The 20,553-nt window shown below is 39.8% G+C and overlaps 1 protein-coding gene across 1 annotated transcript in view; it reads right to left on the bottom strand.

Moving 5' to 3' along the window:
• Positions 1 to 3,760: 3,760 nt before the first annotated feature.
• LOC106878377 (monocarboxylate transporter 4) overlaps positions 3,761 to 20,553 on the bottom strand; it is a 20,494-nt gene continuing 3,701 nt past the window's right edge. The window contains exons 2-6 of the mRNA XM_089340035.1: positions 12,439 to 12,626; positions 9,661 to 9,804; positions 8,381 to 8,619; positions 7,053 to 7,563; positions 3,761 to 5,387 (exon numbers count right to left, since the gene is read on the bottom strand). Of these exons, the coding sequence (XP_089196161.1) occupies positions 5,230 to 5,387; positions 7,053 to 7,563; positions 8,381 to 8,619; positions 9,661 to 9,804; positions 12,439 to 12,626 (1,240 nt within the window). The 3' untranslated portion in view covers positions 3,761 to 5,229. The remainder of the gene's footprint in view (positions 5,388 to 7,052; positions 7,564 to 8,380; positions 8,620 to 9,660; positions 9,805 to 12,438; positions 12,627 to 20,553) is intronic.

The following is a 20,553-nucleotide window of genomic DNA, read 5'->3' as shown; positions in this document are numbered from 1 at the left end:
ACAAGCCAGTCCCAAAGTTTTGTTTGGATCGAAGTGTATCAGAACTTGACTTGATGAAAGTACATTTTTCAAGTGATCAAAAGCTGACTGTTCCTCATCTCCCCACTTCCAAATAGTTGACTTTTTTGTAAGGCAATAGAGTGGCTCTGCTATACTGGCTTGGTTTGGGATAAACTTTCCATAAAACTGAACTGAACCTAGGAAAGATTTCAAGCTTGATTCGTTCGTTGGAGATGGCATCTTTAAGACTGCTTCGACTTTGGATCCCTTAGTGATCCCTTCAGCCGACAAAATGTGTCCAAGGTATTCTACACTGGGTAGTGCAAACTGGCACTTTTCACGGCGACATCTGAGTCCATTGTCGCTTAGACGTGTGAGCAGACACTTTAGGTTGTTTAAGTGACTGTTTGCATCTTTCCCACTGACGAGCATGTCATCCTGGAAGACGGCCACTCCAGGTAGATCATGGGTCAGGTTTTCCATGATCTCCTGAAAGTAACCAGGTGCTGACTTGATTCCGAAAGGGAGTCGTTGTTGCAGGAGTACTCCACGGTGAGTGCTGAGTGCGAGTCTGCGTTGACTTTCTGGAGCCAGCTTGATCTGATTATAGGCATCAGCAAGGTCTATCTTTGTATATCCGAATCCACCTCCGAGTTTCTGCATCAGTTCAGCAGGGAGTGGCATTGGATGACGGTGATCAGCAAGTTGGTCATTAATTCCCACAGAGTAGTCACCACAAATCCGTAGTTTGGGCTTCAGGTTGCTTGAAGCGTGTGCTTTACGAATCGGTACCACTGGCGTTCCGTATTCATTGAATCGAACAGGCTTCCAGATTCCCTTGGCGATGCCTTCTTCGTAACCTTTGGCCAGGTCATCACGAAGAGCAAATGGGACCGGACGTGCCTTGTGAAAGACTGGTGTTGCGTCCGATTTGAACTTCACTTCCAGTTCAAAGTTCTTGAGACATCCCAATTCTTGCTTGAAAAGATCTGGAAATTCATCACACATGTTGTGACAATCTTGCTGCAGGGAAACATAGGGCTCGCTTGAGGTCTTTGGATACATCCCTTCTGCACCTTCCCTCTTAGCTTGGCTGTCTATGCTTTTCAAACCTAGAGCAGTGTCTACGGAAATTCCCAGAGTCTGGATAGCATTCCGACCCAGCAAATTAAGATCAGAGATCTTGGTGACTATGTAAGGTATAAGATCCTGCTTACCAGTTGTTGGATCCTTGGTTTGGCCCATGAAAGTTCCTAGAACAGGCAGGTTGTGCTTGCTGGCAGATTCATAGCGATGCTTGACATCTTGCAGCTTTGGTCTTCCAAGTTGTTTCCAGACTGACAAGGAAACAAAATTGCCTGTAGTAGCAGTGTCCAATTCCATTGTGAACAGTCTGTTCTGGATTGTTACTGGCACAATTAAACTGTGAGTGTCTCGGGAAACTTCACCTAGGATCGCCTTGACTAGCTCAGCTTTTGTGATTCTTTTCACGGGAGTTTGTGAATGGCCATTGCGTTGCTGATGTTGTTTTTTCCTACACACCGCTTGCAAATGACCCTTTTTATCACAAAAATGACATTTGGTTTCCCTGAAAGGACAGTCTGTTGCTTTGTGGGCCTTTCCACATCGGTAGCATTTCTCCTGGTTTGTGGAATAAGACTGCTGATGTTTCTTTTGAGGACTCTTATTCCTGTTCTGCTGGACCTTGTACACCTGCTTGGTTTTGGAACCGTATACAGTTTCTTTTGCAACCTTTGCTGCGTCTTCAGTCTCAATGGCAACCTGGACAGCACGGGCAAAATCTAGTTCTGAGTCTTTTATCTTAAAAAGCGCCTTCAGAACCGCTTCATTGTTAACCGAACATATGAATCTCTGTCTCAGAGCTTCATCCTGTGGGTTGGTGATCGCTGGAAAATCACAGGTAGCTGCATCCTGGCGTATACGTGCTGCCAGCTCCTGGAGAGTTTCGCCTGGCTTCCGCTGCATATCACTCCAAAACTTGAAACGCTCTCTCACAATGAAAAGTTTAGGGTCGAACTGTTCCTTCATGAAGTCAACGATTTCGTCCATTATCAAGTTGTTGATATCTTTAGGCGGATTTTGTTGGGTAGCCAGATTAGCAAGTTGTTTGTAAACAGTAGCAGTCTGATTGGTCAGGAACACTTGTGCCATGCGTTTTTCAGGTACAGCATTAGCAGCCACAAACGTACGGAATCTTGACCAGTAATCAGGCCATAGTTCTGTCGCTGAATCAAATGCAGTAAATGGTGGAATCGACACTGTTGTTGAAGCAGCTGAAAAATAGCCACTAGAATCGCCTTCAACTTGTCGAGCACCAAACAGTTTTAACAGAGCGTCCATATCTCTCTGATATTGTTGCATTTGCTTGTCCATTTGTTCCCTAAACAATTTAATAAGTTCTACTGTCTGTTTTTCAGCCATTGTTATTACGATGAATAATTTTACGGTAAAGTAAGCATATATCCTATCGGTCCTATCGGCGACGCCAATAAACTCTGTTATGTTTCCCTCGGACTGACTCGCAGAGATAACATAACGAGTTATACAATTTAATTATTACATTTATTGTTCAATTACATACAAAGAACGCACTCACCCAATGTTCGTTATGAATAAACAAAAGTCATGTCCGCCATATATATATCAATGACATTTTACTACGACAGTCCCACAAGACAACAACAATGAAACAATGAACTCAGACGAACCACATGACACACGGAACGTCAGACGAATTACATATCTAACAGTCCATATAACAGTAGGGATTCGCTCCCATACTTGCAATTTTATCGGATGCACCTGTGCATCATTAACCAGCTAGGGGAGATGTCCTCTTGGGGTTAAAAAATCCCAAAAGACTCTGCTCGAACAGACAGCCATGTTAAAGTGACTACGAATATCACTTACATAAACATACTTATATATATATATTTCGTTTTTGGATTTGGTTTGCAAGATTCTTTATGTGAGTTCGTGTGTTGAAGCATATTCTGTTGAATAAGTGGAAATTTTACCACTGAGTGTGTTAAATTATAAGGCACAAAAAGAAAATGACTTTCCCCAGACACAACCTATATATATATATATATATATATATATATATATATATATATATATATATATATATATATATATATATTCTTTTAAACTTCTATTATTTTATGCATCCCAACCCAACGGCTGTGGCCATGCTGTAGTAAGGTCAGCGTAATCACCTTTTCTCCAGTTATTGTGGTTGGAGTTTGGCAGAAATCAGGAGCCAGACAACATTGGTACCGCAACAGAATGAATTAAAAATACAAAAGGTGTGTTAACGAACGTGATGTCAGTCAGGAATGGACAAGTATAGCAACAGGATAGGGAACAAGGAATGGATTCGAGTAGAATGCGAGAGGAGGAGGAGTCGAAGGAGTCACGCAGGCAACAGTTACGCGTAAACAAAAGAAGAGATTGGTTAGGGAAGAACTGATGGGGGCAAAAAGATAGGACTCGAGAAGATGGAAGAAAAGTCAAGATTTGAAATAGGAGTCGAGAAGGTGAGGAAGTTGCTGAATACAGATCTATCCAGAATGCTTCCGGAATAATAAAGGTTGAATTTGAGAAAAGGGAGAAAGGAATTGTACAACGAAATGTATATATATATGTGTGTGTGTATATATATATATATATATATATATATATATATACACATGAACTATGCAGTACTTCATATAAGCAAGCAAAACGAACTTTAAAAAAGTGTTAGAATTAGGTTCTCTTCATAAGCACTCAGAACAAAATAAGTTTCCTGCAGATGCTGATTGTATTAAGGAAGAGTGGATGTTTTTGATGCAAATCATAAGGCAAATATACTTTTTACCCACAAAACAATCCAAAGGACTTAATCTACCTTTCGAAATACAAGTAAACCGTTACATCCATTTACGCTATCTCTCATTTTTTATTTAATCCATTCCCGTATTTTACCGTTCACTCTCGTATCTTACGATGTTAGCCAAATTAGTTTTCAATTTGATGATTTGTTGATATAGCCAAATTAGTTTTCAATCTTCTCATTGCTGTTGGCGTAAATTCTACCCAGGGCCTAAGTAGTTGTCAATATGTTCTAAGTACGATATAATATCACTATATATATGAATATTCACACGTGAATGTATATATCAGATTGAATAGAATCCAAGGCAGAAAAGTAATGGCATGTTTTCAAAGCTTACAAATAATGCAATGTAATGAGGTTGGAAGTTTTAGGTAATGTGCAACTGTAACTTCGGTCTGGTGATGGTAGTGGACCATTCCAATCCATTGAGCCAAATTCTTTGACCGCACCACCGTTCTCCTTGTCTTGTTACTCACACCTACAGATTGGATTCCACTCTACCTCACCTTTAACTCGTCCCTTGTTCCATTGAAATGCACAGTCAGCCCAAACTTCTAAGTCCTAATCTCTGACCCCCACCAAACCATTCTGATCTTTCCTGCACCATCTCTCATCACTGTCAAGAATGATACGAACCGCAACATCATCCTGGTTAGAAGTTCCACAGCGATCAATCATACACATCTAGGCATTTTTCAATGCGCTCGCCGAACATAGAACACCTGTCCTCTTACATTATCAGCACTAGAATCAGCATGACGCTCCACATTACCCCAAAATTCGACTGCACAATTTCCAACTTCATATATTTGCAAACTTGGCACGGTACTTCATCAATATATATCCATATATATATATATGCATACACACGCAAACACACACACGTATGTATATCAAGAGAAAGAGGGAGTGAGGGGTGAGAGAGAGAAAGAGAGGAGAGGAAAGAGAGAGAGAGAGAGAGAGGAGAGAAAAGAGAGAGGAGAGGAAAGAGAGAGAGAGAGAGAGAGAAGCCACCAAGCGGAGAAATTTCATTAAATGAAACATATTTCAGAGATTTGTCAATGAGTTAATATCTATGCAAGCAAATGAGATTTGCAACTTGTAAAGGAAGATCAAAAGATATTTAAGAAAGAAATGAGTTTGTATGAGTGTAAATGTGTGTATGCGTGCGCGCATGTATGTGTACAAAGTGTTTTTAGACTTAAATCAGAAAGGAAAATCGTTCGTTGTAGTGATGCGATGTTAGACAATGTCTGTGAGTTAGTGAATGAAAAAGAATATGGAGAGGATATTTATAGCGGCGTCTTTGGTTTTGCTTCATCTTAAATCTAGACTTTGTTTATCAGTGTAAACTCTCTTCCTTTTCGAAACTTGTTAACCAACTGCAAAATTCGAATAATGACCATTCCACCACCAAGAGCGCAAGTTAACCAACCGAAGATCTTATAAGCTGGGCTGTAACTTCCCATCATTTCAGTTAATGTACCTGGAAAGAGGAGCAGAACAATAAAGATATGTTAAGTTAGATAAATACATATAGCTCTCCCTCTCTCTCTGTATATATATATATATATATATATATATATATATATATATATATACAAACGAGTATATATATATGAGAATTTGTTTCGAGGTTTGAAAATCCACCTAAATCTCATAACGTGTGGGTGTTTTAAAATTTTCTAATAGATTTATTAAAATGCCGGTTTCGACAATTGTTTGCTTATCAAAGGTTTAGGAGAGTTTGAAGTTACAAGGTAAAAATCAGTAAAACGTGTTTAAATGATCTAATGTTCAAATATTCACAGAAAGCTCAATTAATTTCACAGAGACCGTAATATACAATACGTGTTAATGTTCGGTGAAGATCATAACAAATGTACATGAAAGAAAGTTTGGTTAAACTAAAGCGTTTGACCCGAGGTCAAAAACCAAAAATAATTAGTGTAATAGATGTAAAGCAACTTGCTGTGAACGAATATGAAAAAAAAAAAAAAATGTGCGCTCGCATACGGTGTGGGGTGGGGAGAGGACTCGGAACATTCACAACAATGAGGGTTCCAAATGATCCAATCAACGGAACAGCCTGATCGTGAAATTATCGTGCAAGTGGCTCGCCACTTCACAAACACGCGTACCCTTAACTTAGTTTTCAAAGAGATTCAGTGTGAAACAAAATGTTATAAGGCTGGCCCTTTGAGTTACACCCGTACAACTCATTTTTACCAGTTGAGTGGGCTGGAGCAATATGAAAGAAAGTATCTTGCTCAAGGACACACCACACCACCAGGAATCGAACTCACAACCTTACGATTGTGAGCAGAATAGACTAACCACTAAGCCAAGCAATTTCACACACACACACACACACAAGTATATATGTCTTTGGTACTTATATATAAAAAATGAATAGAAATGTCTTTTCTGATAAAGAACAGAAAACAGAGTAGGCTTCTCTGTGTGTCGTACATACATGCACACATGCGTCCTTGTTCTTAAGGTATATGTTTATATGTATACATGCATGTATATAGTCATACACATGTACCTGTGCATGTATGTGTGTGTGTATATATATATATATATATATATATATATATATGTATGTGAGAAGACCCGGCAAGCCAAGTAAGATCGTTGCCAGTGCCCCTGGACTGGTTCTTGTGCGGGTGGCACATGAGATGCACCATTTTGAGCGTGGCCGTTGCCAGTACCGCCTGACTGGCTCCTGTAGGATTTTCGAGCGAGATCGTTGCCAGTGCCCCTGGACTGGCTTGTGCGGGTGGCACATAAAAGACACCATTTCGAGCGTGGCCGTTTTCGTGCGGGTGACACGTAAAAGCACCCACTACACTCTCTGAGTGGTTGGCGTTAGGAAGGGCATCCAGCTGTAGAAACTCTGCCAAATCAGACTGGAGCCTGGTGTTGCCATCCGGTTTCACCAGTCCTCAGTCAAATCGTCCAACCCATGCTAGCATGGAAAGCGGACGTTAAACGATGATGATGATGATGTATGTGTGTGTGTGTGTGTGTGTGTGTATATATATGTATATATATATATAAGCTCTAAGAAAAATATCTAAAAAGAAAAGAAAGAAAAAAGAAAGAAAGAAAGGGACCGAAAATATTATTCAGTTTTTTAATTCACCTGATGTGTAGGAGACTGTAAACATAATGGCACCCATTGCAGTTCCTGTGAAACCCAAGCCAGACGAATACTTCTCGGTCCCCAGCGTTTCCATGGCAACTGTGGTGTAGACTGCTGTCACCATACCAACTGCAATACCAAGCAACGCCGATATGGCAGACAGACTTTCGAATGTTGAGAACATAGGGAACAAGGCCAGCGCCACTCCGGCTACAACGACGCAAACAGCTTGGACATCCCAAGCCGTGACTGTCCGATAAGCCATGATGACCATCGCTACGAAACCCCCAGGGATTGATCCAATACCATACATGAATAACATGTTGGCACCGTCGTCCTCGTTGATGCCTTTCTCGCGTGCGTAGTCAACCACAAAGGTGACGAAAATCAAGAGACTGCTGTAGACGAAACAGGTTACAAGGACGTAATACATGAAAAAGAAGTTTTTGAGAATGGAGACGTCAAACAATCTGTCGGGAAGGAGTTTCTTCTTCTTCAGAATCGGTTTCTCCTGAACGAAAAGAAAAAAAAAAAGAAAATCCAGATAAAAACTGTAAGTACAAGTTTACGCCATCACTTATGTATTTACACACACAAACACAAACACATATATGCAGACACACACACACACACACACAAACACACACATATATATATATAAGAAGTTGAATTGCACTGGGATTCTTTTGGAGGGTTTAGTTTTGAAAGTTTAACTGGTTTCACAGAATTTTCTGATTTTTAAAAGTTATGATTGATAGAAAGAAGTCTTGCTTCTGACTGGAGTTCAAAAATTCTCTTGCTTTTATGGAGAGAACATGGTTCAAATTAGTATCTGTTAAGCATATAATTTGATTGGCAGAGGTTGATCACGAGATTAGGCTTAGAAATATTTTAAAGTCCCTCACTACGTACATGCGTTGATATCATGTCACAAAATTTTTGTGTTGTAAGTTAAGGCCAACAGGGTTGAGTGACGTATCCAGTGACAATCCCAAACAATCAAGACTCTCTAAATTCAATCTGTCAACTTCTAAAAATCAGAAAATTCTGTGAAACCATAGTTAGATGACAGCTTGAACGCTCAGCGTGTGTGTGTGTGTGTGTGTGTGTGGTACCAATGCCATCACTTGATAACTGATGTTAGTTTGTTTACATCCTCATTACTAAGCATTTGGCAAAAAAGAAACTGATAGGATAAGTACCAGACTTAAAAATAAGTACTGAGATTGATATTTACGACTAAAGCCTTCAAGGCGGAACCCCAGAATGGCCACGTCCAACAACAAAAACAGGAAAAAGAAAAGAAAATCATTTTGTTAAATACTGACCTTCTGCTTGCTGTTGGTCAATAATAAACCAGCAATGCAGTTGTTGAAGAGCAGCCCTGAAATGATAACTAGACCTCCACGCCAGGTATAATATTCGGTCAAGATCTGCATTATCTTGGACAAACCGAATATTCCACATGTGAATCCGACACTGATCAGTGCGTTAGGTATGCGCACACTCTCGAAGTGTTGTCCAATCGCAATAAAAATTGAGACATACGCTAGACAAGCACCGGTCCCTACAGGAAGATAAATAAAGTAAAAACAAAATTAGAAAATTACATACTTTGTTGTTGTTACTGATGCTGCTGAGCTGGCAGAAACGTTAGCGCAACAGGTGACGAGTTGGCAGAAACGTTAGCGCAACAGGTGACGAGTTGGCAGAAACGTTAGCGCAACAGGTGACGAGTTGGCAGAAACGTTAGCGCAACAGGTGACGAGTTGGCAGAAACGTTAGCACGCTGTGCAAAATGCTTAGCTGTATTTCGTCAGCCGTTACGTTCTGAGTTCAAATTCCACCGAGGTCGACTTTGCCTTTCATCCTTTCGGGGTCAATAAATTAAGTACCAGTTACGCATTCGGGTCGATGTAATCAACTTAATCCCTTTGTCTGTCTTTGTTTGTCCCCTCTATGCTTAGCCCTTTGTGGGCAACAAAGAAATAAGAATCATTAGCGCAACGGACATGTTTGGTGACGCTTCTTTTAGCTTTACGTTCTGAGTTTAAAAGCAGCCGAGGCTAACTTTTCCTTTCAATCTTTCGAGGTCGATGAAATAAGTACGAGTCACCCATTTGCCTACTGCGAGAAATTTTCGCCATGACAATATGCAGTGAATGGCTTTCGAACAGGTTTGAATATGCTTCAAACATCCATCATTCGGGTAATAAGTATGGATTTATACAAATCACTGCTTAGCATTTCTATTCTATATTTTGTTTTTTACAGCCGATTCGCCGAGCAGCGCAACTGGTCACAGTACACTGACTGGAATATAATAAGGTCGTAGTTGAGTTCTGTGGAGCAATTTGTTAATCAATAATTTTTAAAATGCTACGAGCAAGCATGGCCGTGTGTAGCGAAAGCTCGCTTGCAGCCACGTGATTTCCACGGTGGTAGAGACAAACCAATTTAAGTTTTGTTTACGTTCCAGTACCTTAGCGGTTCGGAATAGTCACCGGTCGAAGGAGTAGCAAACTTATAAAATAAGTGCATGGCTGCACTCTGATGGTTGAAACAAGTAAAAGATAAAATATAAAAGGAACCATTAGATCATACATACCAGCGAGCACACCGAGAGGTCCAATAAGAAAGTACGGACTGTTGGCAAAGGAAGATACGAAAACACCAATCATTTCAAGGAGTCCACCAATCATTATTGTGTAGCGTGTTCCAATCTTGTTGACCATGGCGGTGCACAAAATTCCTTGAAATGGAAGAATTACAAAACTTGTACAAATCAAAAATGGTTTTCATCAATATATTAATTACAATTCAACAAACAAATTTATTTCCATTCCATCATTCCATGCTAAACTTAGCTTTCTTTCTTTCTCTCTTTTCTTTTTTAATCTCTCTTCTCTCTCTTCCTCCTCACTCTCTTTTTCTCTCTCTCTCACTCCCTCCCTGTTTCTCCCTCTGTACAAGACATCAAAATTAGCTCGAATAGTTTCGCCTGCTATTTGCCAGCTCATCAAGAGACTGATCCTTAAGTCGAAATTAAATGGACGTAATAAGATTGAAGCTATCAACACCTGGGCGGTTTCACTCCTTAGATATGGAGCAGAGGTAATCGCATGGACAGTAGACGAACTAAACAGCTTAGACAGAAAGACAAGGAAGTTGCTAACTAGATATGGGACACTCCACCCAAAAAGTGACACAGGCAGACTGTATGTACCAAGAAAAAGAGAGGGAAGAGGACTTATTGGATGCGAACACAGCATTAGAGCAGAAGAAAACAACATAGCATGGTATGTGAAAAATGCCACAAAACTGCTATTATTAGAAGTAAGAAGGTCAGGCTTGTGTAGGATGAAAGATTGCAAAGATAAAGCACTGTACAAGAAATTGAAAACGAATGAAACTGAAAATAGGTGGGTAAAGAAAAGAATGCATGGTCATAGGAATGTTGAAGATAAGACAGACAGAGAACAAGAGCAAGCACTAAGAGCAAACTACATAAAATACAGAGTAGACAACACATCAGAAAGTGATAAGTGCAGAATGATAACAACAACAACAACAATAATAATAATAATAATAATAATAATTAATATGAAAAGACACACACCCTGATTACATGATATCATCGGTTTCATATATTACAAGTGGTGTCATGATAGCTATATTCTTTGGTAAGGACAAAATGAAGAAACTGGAGATTGCGGAATCTTAAGTACACACAGACAAATCCACCCATCCACCACCACACACAAACACATACACACACACATGTGTGCGTGTGAGAGAGAGCGCGAGCATGTGTCGGTGTGTGTGTACTGAGGTAACGGGTGGACGCGTCTGTAATTAATGTGTGCAGTAAGTAAATACATGGGGCAGGGAACAGGCATTAATAAGGTAAATTGTTGACAAAAGTCTTTCTCACTATGAAGGCAATATTTGCAAAAGCATTTTCACAGCAAAATAAATATTTACATTTAGTAAATATTTGCTTGTCAATGAAACAAGACTTCGTTGACAACATTATATCTCTGCAATTATCAATACGTTTTTGTTTGATTTTTTTCTGTTGATTTTTAAAACCACAATAGCTGATTCTTAACCACATTCTTCCTCTAAAACTGGTAAATAAACATGACAAATATAAGTGTGTACTTTAATGCAATGCAGACCACACAACTGTGTCTATAGTCTTTTCTTTTTGATATCATTTTACTGACATGTTTACAATATCACAATTTGATTATTTATCATCAATGTTTATGTTTTAAGAATGCAAACTAACGTCACTTACTGCAGTTGCCAGAGAGAGAGAGAGAGAGAGAGAGAAAGAGAGAGAGAGAGAGAAAGAGAGAGAGAGAGATTTTTGAAAGGGTTCATTAGAATGGAGGCGCCTCAACACGTTGGGCGCCAGGACTGGCTAGGTATCATAGCATTGTGATCGTAGTGCGGTAGGAACAGCCATGATGTAGCATGTGTTGGTAGTGTACGTCAGCTATGTATGTATGTATGTATGTGTGCATGTATGTATGTATATAAGCATATGCCTTAAAGCTTAGACCGATCATAGCAGGACCTGCATGTGAAACCCACAGACTTTGTAACTTCTTGGACATTCTCCTAAGACCCGTCCTAAAACACAAACAGAGCTACATACGAGATGACCTGAACATGCTAAATCATCTGCCAAAATTGCCAAATGAACCCACAACTTTTGTTGCTTTCGATGTTATCAACCTATATACTTATATAACCCATGACTACGGAATAACTGCAATAAAATACATGCTAGACACATACGAATCTGAACTGCCGACACGCATTGAAAAACATTTCATCACTGACGGGCTAAAGTTCATCCTCCAAAACAGAGAGAGTAAGCTTTTGACAGTTTTATAGATGTTTCAAAATTATGATGCTATGACGTTAGGTGTTTCCATTATTTTGTCCAATCCCTGTACACACACATACACACACACACAGGTACCAACACAAATATAAGCCTGAGATTTGAGTCAGATTTGTTTACAGGTGTAGTGTAGATATAAGAACAACATGAATAGTCTTTAAAATTTACTAGACCTGTTTCAGTAGAATTTTTTTAATGTATTTATAGATTACATCATTGAATAAATTCACCAACATCAGGTAAAATTTAGAACAGGTAGAAATAGACACAGTAACTGTTGGATGATGACCTATCCAACAATCAACATGATGAATATAAGTATTCATCATTTCTTACTACGGATAGGGTTCGATCATGATCAGTCGCTGAAAGGGATGAAGGAGTTAAATAGTTTTTATCCAGATCCTGACTACCTTCTTTTTCTCTGTCTGTGTGTGTGTCTGTGTGTTTACATGGTTCAACTCTTACCTGCTCCTTCAGATAATGCAGTACATAAGCCTGGTGCAAGAGCGGACACTTCTTTTGCTGCTTTAAAATACGTGTCGATCTCGGCGTATAGAACCCCAAATGAATTTGTGTAACCAACACTGCAGGCGGCAATGTACATGCCACAAAATACCAGAATGCACTGGGTAATTCTTTGGTACCATTTGTTTCTGAAAAGACACACAAAAAAAAGCAAAAGTATATTTTAAGCACTGTAATGTTTTGTAAAGGTCATTGTCAGTAGACGAAGATATGTGGCCTAATTATTACGGTGTTCCACTCACAATTGCAAGATCATGATTTCGATTCTTGGACTAAGTGTTATGTTCTCAAGCAAAATATTTTATTTCATGTTGCTCCAATCCATTGAGCAGTAAATGTGTAACCCTGCAACAGATTGGCATCCTGTTCAGGGAGGATACTGTAAGCTTGGTCACTTATATGCCACGGAAACTAGGTATGAATCCCAGGACTGAAGAAAACGACGTTTAGGAGTTGATGATGATTGTCATTTAGTTGTAACATCATCGTCTTTAATTAACAGTGTCATACTGAGTTGGTGGCAGGTTGGCAACGATACACAAAGACAAATACAACAGACAAACAAAAGGCCATTTCTGGATCATTTTAGGCCCATCTAAAGCTGTATGGTCAAGAAGTTCACTTTGCAGCCATATGGTTTCAGGTTCAGTCCCACAACACAGCACCTTGGGTAAATGCCTTCTACTGCAGCCTTACAGTTTGTGTCTATCAAATTCATTTAGACAGTTTAGCCCAGAGCTATATTAGAAGATGTGGCACATTGAGACTGAACATGAAACCACGTGGTTACAAAGCGAGCTTCTTAACTACACAACCACGCCTGTCCTAAAGCGAGAAAACATAAACCAAATGAATAAGTATAGAAGTACAAAGGAGATGTGTTTAGCACTGAAAATACAGTTTGAGGCCAGAGTTCAATAATGATAAAGGGTGCTTTTAGAAAATAGAGGGTTTATTAATCAAACAGGCGACCTTATTTTGAATCTATAACATTCCAGCATATCGTTCACCAATACTGAATGTAAAGCAAGATAAAATAGTGATTACAAAAGGTAGGACGTCATAAACAAAGGAAAAAGAAAAGAAAAATCTCAGATTAAATTTAATGGTAAATGATAAGATTGGATTGGCAACGTATCTAAACATTCACTCTGCTTCTCCCCTGGTCTCTCTCTCTCTCTCTCCCTCCCACTCATTCTCTATATAATATGCAATATAATACAGGGTGCTCAAAGAGTCTCTCCGCAGTAAATCTTTCATCCTGTTCCTCACCATGGCACTACTTCAAGAATTTTACGGTGAACGGATTATTTCAAAGGGACTTTGGCCACCACAATCACCTGGTTTAACACTGACAGGCTTTTTATCTGGGGAGCAAGTAAAAGATCAGTGTACAAGAATCGCCTGAAAACTATTAAATACTTACTGCAGAGAGACCTTTTGAACACCCGATATAATATATTATGTGTGTGTGTGTGTGTGTGTGTGTGTGTGTGTGTGTGTGTGCGTTCACACACACACACACACAAGTGAGTGGACAAGCTAAAGAAAGTGGCACTTGATGCCTTTGGTAGGAGTTACATATATTATTTCATAACAGTTTAATTCAGCTCCATGCAACTTAAAGTTTGGTGAAAAGAATTTCTCTCCTCAGGCTCATACAAAGCAGTGAGATGGATCCAAGATGGCTTCTGGATATTGGGTCACTATGGGTCAACAGAGGTCAATGGCGTTATTAATATGGTAGCAATGACAATTCCAGTTTTGTCTTACAATATATATATATATATATATATATATATATATATATATATATATATATATATATATATGCAGCACAAAGTTTTGTCAGTAAACAGGTCATGGTTTCAAAGCGACAAAAATATTTTGACACAAATTAAATTTAAATGTTGAAGTGAATCTAATTGCTTTTTTTTTTGTGTGTGTGTTTTTAAATGGCTTATAAACATCTTCCATCCTGCAACTGTGTATATATATATATATATATAAATAAATGATAATGCAGATGGGTTGCAGTTCACCACAGCTGTTTCAGACATGTTGTATATCAGTATACATTGCTGGTACACAGGAGCACTATCCCTGAATCTATCTTGGTGCTTTTACTATCTAAATACTTGATTCCTTTGAATCCTCTGAAAATATATACACAATATATATATATATATACAATATATATAAAATATATATACAATATATACAATTGCTCCAAATTCTGTTGAGCAGCATTCATGAACACTTGACCAACGGTTTGCAGTGGGGAGACAATGTCCAGTAATAAACATTAACTCAATCGATCTCTCATTAGGACTTCAATGGCCGAAGACTAGCCAAGAGTCTGAAACTCAGAATGCCAAGGATTTGAATCAAATTGTTTTGTTCTATGCACACACACACACACACACATACATACACACAAGTTTTCTTCAGTTTTCATCTACCAAATTTCCTCACAAGGCATTGGTCGTCCCAGTACTACAGCAGAAGACACTTGCCCAAGGTGCCATACAATAGAACTGAACACTAGACCACCTGGTTAGAAAGCAAGTCACACCTAAAAGTGCAAATTCATTTTTCATGGGTAAAAATAATGTCAACAGATGTTACACTTATGTTTGGAGAGATAATTAACAAAAGGTAAACACACGTACATATATGAATATGGATACATACACATAGTCACATTCACAAACATATAGACAAAGATGTACAGACACATATGTAGACGTTCACTTTAGAGTCTAGAGTGTCAGGACAAAGTACATCTTAATCTAAGAGTTTAACAGGTAATCAAGCATAAAATCTTAAACACTTAAGCCAATCCTCTGCATATGTGTGTGTGCATGTGTACGTGTGTGCATGTGTGTGAGTATCTACATCTATATATATATATATATATATCATCATCATCATCATTTAACGTCTACTTTCCATGCTAGCATGGGTTGGATGATTTGACTGGGGACTGGCGAACCAGATGGCTGCACCAGGCTCCAATCTGATCTGGCAGAGTTTTTACAGCTGGACGCCCTTCCTAACGCCAACCACTCCAAGAGTGTAGTGGGTGCTTTTTACATGCCACCGGCACAAGTGCCAGTAAGGTGAAGCTGGAAACGATTGCACTCAAATGGTGTTTTTTACGTGCAACCGGCACGGGAGCGAGACCGCTGCTCTGGCAGTAATGCCGCTCAGATGGTGCTGTTAGTGCTCCACTGGCACGGGTGCCAGTCATCAAATTTGGTTCAGTTTCGATCTCACTTGCCCCAACAGGTCTTCGCAAGCTGAGTTTCGTGTCCAATGAAGGAAGGTTGGTATGGGTGCCAGTCATCGAATTTGGTTCAATTTCGATTTCGATTTCACTTGCCTCAACAGTTCTTTGCAAGCAGGGTTTTGTGTCCAAAGAAGGAAAGGTATGCATAAGTGGGCTGGCTACACCCCTGGTAAAGGCCATGGGTTATGGTCTCACTTGTCTTGCCGGGTCTTCTCACGCACAGCATATTTCTATATATATATATATATACATATATTCACACACAGACACACATGTACATTCACCCACACACACACAGATATGAAGTGAGATCACAGCTGTAGCCTCTACCAGTGTCGCATAATCAGCCCACTTAAAAGTAGCTTTTGGATTGTGAGTCAAGTACATCAATATCAAAATCAAATCAAACCACAATCAAATGGAAATTGTAGTTGTGGCTGATGCTAGTGCCACCTGTCTGGCTCCCCGTGCCAGTGGCACGTAAAAATCACCATCCGAATGTGGTCGATGCCAGCCCCGTCTGGCCCCTGTTCCTGTGGCACGTAAAAAGCACTACATTCTCGGAATGGTTGGTGTTAGGAAAGGCTTACAGCGGTAGAAAACATTGCCAGATCAGATTGGAGCCTGGTGCAGCCACCTGGCTTCCCAGACCCCCAGTTGAACCATAGAACCACTTTACAGAATGCATTGGGTACTTTTTACATAATACTGGCACCAAAGAGGTCAACAAGTCACTTGCAAGACAAGGATCCATCAATTGAGAGGAGGAGTGGCATTGAGAGGAGGGGTGGCATTGAGAGGAGGAGTGGCATTGAGTGGAGGAGTGGCATTGAGAGGAGGAGTGGCATTGAGAGGAGGAGTGGCATTGAGAGGGGTGGTTTTATGCCAGGTGATGAGAAGTTAAACTATGATAGAAGATCAGAAACAAGCGTCTTGTTGTAAAGGAGATACGAGGTTACCCTAGTTGGGGAGAGAGAGAGAGGGTTGATGTGCTACAGTGTATCCTCATGGTACAGAGAAGTGAATGTAAGTGGAGAGGTAGAGAGGATTGGACAGGATGCATGAGCAGTTTTAACTTCCTCTATTATGGCCTGGAGGACTGTGAGGAGTTAAAGGCAACTGAGATCTGAGCCCTAGCAAACTCCTACCTGCATGCTGAATTCATCACATGGCTGACTTTCACCCTACTGACTGCATCACTATACATGACCTTTATGGCCCTAACAAGCCATTTGTCTACTCCTAACTTCCTTAAAGACCACCAGATAACAGAACAAAGGATGCTGTTCTCCAGATCAACAAATGCCAAGCACAATGGTTTACTTTTAGCTTTATACTTCTCTTGCATTTGTCTCACTAGGAAGATGGCATTCATATTACTCCTCCCTGACACAAAACCAAACAATGTCTCATCTAGTTTAACTTTATCCCTTATCAGTTGGGCTTTAATAATTCTCTCCACAACTTCCATGACTTTGTCCAGTAATTCGGTACCTCTTCAATTACTTCTAAGGCATCTCCCTTGTAACAGCCAAGTATAATACTGCTACACTAGTCATCAGACATGACACCTTCCTGTATAACTTGACTGACCATACAGGTAACTAGGCCATATCCTACTCCACCAGAGTCTTTTAAGCACCTCAATGGTAATTCTTGATGGAAAAAGAGCCTTCCCAGTCTTCATGTCCTTAATTGCCTTATCTATCATACTGCTGTGAACTAGGATAGCTGATCCCTCTGTTAGATCAATGTTGGAGAGACTCCCTTCTTCCAGTGCATTGTTCACATTTGATAGCCTTTCATAATAACAATTCTATGCCTCTTTCTTCTCAGAATCATTAAGTACAAGCATGTGATTATCTGTCTACACACATTTCTCACCTACAACACATCTCTTTTCTCTCTGATACACTGTTTTGCAATCTAGAACACCTCATGCTTCTGACCCTGATGTTGTAAAATATTGGCAAATCTACTTTCTGCTCAGCCCTTCACAATGTAAACCTGATATAATCTTCTGCTATCGGATATAATCCCTTATCACCACCATTTTTCCACTCTTTCCACACCTGATTTTTTGCTTTTATATTTCTGTCTACTTCCTTGTTTCATCATTATTCCACCCTTTGCCAGGCCAGGATCTTTCACAAACCACAGATTTGGTCTATAGTCCTCAGTAGGTTGTCCCACAGGAACTTCCAATTATCCTCCAAGCTATATCTCTAACTTCTTCCCCTTTTTCTCAAATGCTTTCATTAAAATATTTTAACATTTTTGCCTGTTTGTTGAATCTTTGAGCTTCTGTGACCTCTTTTCCCAAACTTGTTTGTTTGTCCAAGTCCTAGCTCTAATTCTGATGTCACTAACTACTTATCTATGCTGGGTTCTACATTCTTCAACTGAGAAAGACTTTGCATTTCCAAGCATCTGTTTGTCTCATTGTCTAGTAAAGATGTAGTCAATCTGACTCGTGTGCCCACTGGATTGATAGGGGATCAGGTGGCTAACTGGCTGGTTGCCTGAAGCTAACGTTGCAAATCATCAGATCATTTGCATGACAGAGCTCCAGGAACCTTGTTCCCTTCTAATTTCTAGAGCCAAAACCATAACCCCCACGAGGATACTGCATGATATGTCCGTTGAAGTAATCAGCCACAATAATCCAGTCTCTATCATTTGTTGTTGAGATAGTATGCAAAAGGACCTCATAAAAATTGGTCTTTCTAATCATCTGTCAGTCCAGAATGTGGAGCATAGACAGAGATAAATATAACTGTTGATTTATCTCAGGTAAGTCTCAGCTTAACAATCTCATCACACATTCGGACTATCTAAATTACCTTATCTACCAATTTTTCTGCCAAAAGTATGCCTACACCACCCATCTTATAACTGCTGCCTACAAAAATGAATTTGTACCTATGTTCTTTGCCCGTGGGGAATGTAGCAGAGGATCTCTTCGATCTTGCCTCTTGCACACCACACATCTACATAACAAAACTCAATTTTTTCAGCAATCTCACCAGTCCTACCTTTCGTTGCACCTACATTGATAATGGCTGACCTAAAGTAGTTGAACTTGTAAGGAAGAGGGGGAAGACAGTTGGAATATGGCTGTTGTCAGTGCCTGTGAGAAAGAGTTGTGTGAAAACTTGTCAGCTGGCAGAGATATCTCATTCATAGATAATAATTAATTTACTCAATGAATTGCAATTTCCTAAATTCTGTACACCATCTAGAGTAAGAGCAGCAAAAGGGAGGGCAATAGAAGAGGATAGGGCTTCAGATTGGCAAGAAGAGAGGATGGGATGCGTACATAGCAAGGCTTAAATATCTATATGCATAAGCAAACACACATGTATACATCTAGCACATATATATATATATATATATATATATATACACACATGTGCATGCATATATGTATATATATATATATATATATATATATATATATATATACACCTCTTACAGCCAGGCATGCATACATGTATATGGTGGCAGAAATGAAAGCACCCAAATATCATATTTATACCAACAGGACAAGTGGGGAAGCATAATGAGTTGCCGGGAGCAAAAAGATTTATTGGGTGAATCATACCAAATCTGATACTTGAGCTCAATGCAGCCTTGCAGTTTGCCAGATCCTGTCAAACAGTTCAACCCATGCCAGCATGGAAAACAGATGGTAAATGATAATAATAATGATGATGATGATGAGGGGGAAGGAGTTAATAATATCCAATCACAACTCTTGTAGTAATCGATTTATTCTCTACCTTTGGTCTAATTCCCTGTTCTTATCTTTTGAAGCCTTTTTCTTGAATTTCTCTTCCTCCAACTAAATGGCCCATAAATAGCACCATTTGAGCGTGATCGTTACCAGCATCACCTTACTGGCTCCTGTGCAGGTGGCACGTAAAAAACACCATTTTGAGCATGGCCATGCCAGTACCGTGTGACTGGCCCTTGTGCTGGTGGCACATAAAAAGCACCTACTACACTCTCGGAGCCGTTGGCGTTAGGAAGGGCATCCAGCTGTAGAAACTCTGTCAAATCAGATTGGAGCCTGGTGCAGCCATCCGATTCACCAGTCCTCAGTCAAATTGTCCAACCCATGCTAGCATGGAAAGCAGATGTTAAACGATGATGATGATGATATATATACACACATACATATATATATATATATATATGTAAATACATATATCTATATCTATATATATATAGTGTAGTATATTGCCACTTAAGTGTGGCTGACCCCTAGGGGTGGATGTTACTGTTGCTTTTAGCCCCAGGAGGACATCTCCTCCATCTGGCTTATCGACACACTACTGTGTCCTGTTTGCCAAGGGAAGTTATCCCTCCCATCATGATCTGTAGCACGAACGGACCCGGGTTTCAGGGTTATTTCCCTTCGTCGGCGTTCAATAGCCACTGATCCTTGATGAGAGAGACAAAATCTTGGCAATTATATATCTACTTTTCCAGTGAAATTCTTCACTGATATCGAAAAGGTGAAAACAAGCAATGTTAATTCTCTAAATGAAGTATTAACAGTAACTGCACGATAAAGTGTAGTATATTGCCACTTAAGTGTGGCTGACCCCTAGGGGTGGATGTTACTGTTGCTTTTAGCCCCAGGAGGACATCTCCTCCAGCTGGCTTATCGACACACTACTGTGTCCTGTTTGCCAAGGGAAGTTATCCCTCCCATCATGATCTGTAGCACGAACGGACCTGGGTTTCAGGGTTATTTC

The sequence above is a fragment of the Octopus bimaculoides genome, chromosome 23, assembly GCF_046866305.1.
Source record: "Octopus bimaculoides isolate indiv1 chromosome 23, ASM4686630v1, whole genome shotgun sequence".
Lineage (NCBI taxonomy): Eukaryota > Metazoa > Mollusca > Cephalopoda > Octopoda > Octopodidae > Octopus > Octopus bimaculoides.
This window is presented reverse-complemented; position numbering and strand designations above follow the sequence as displayed.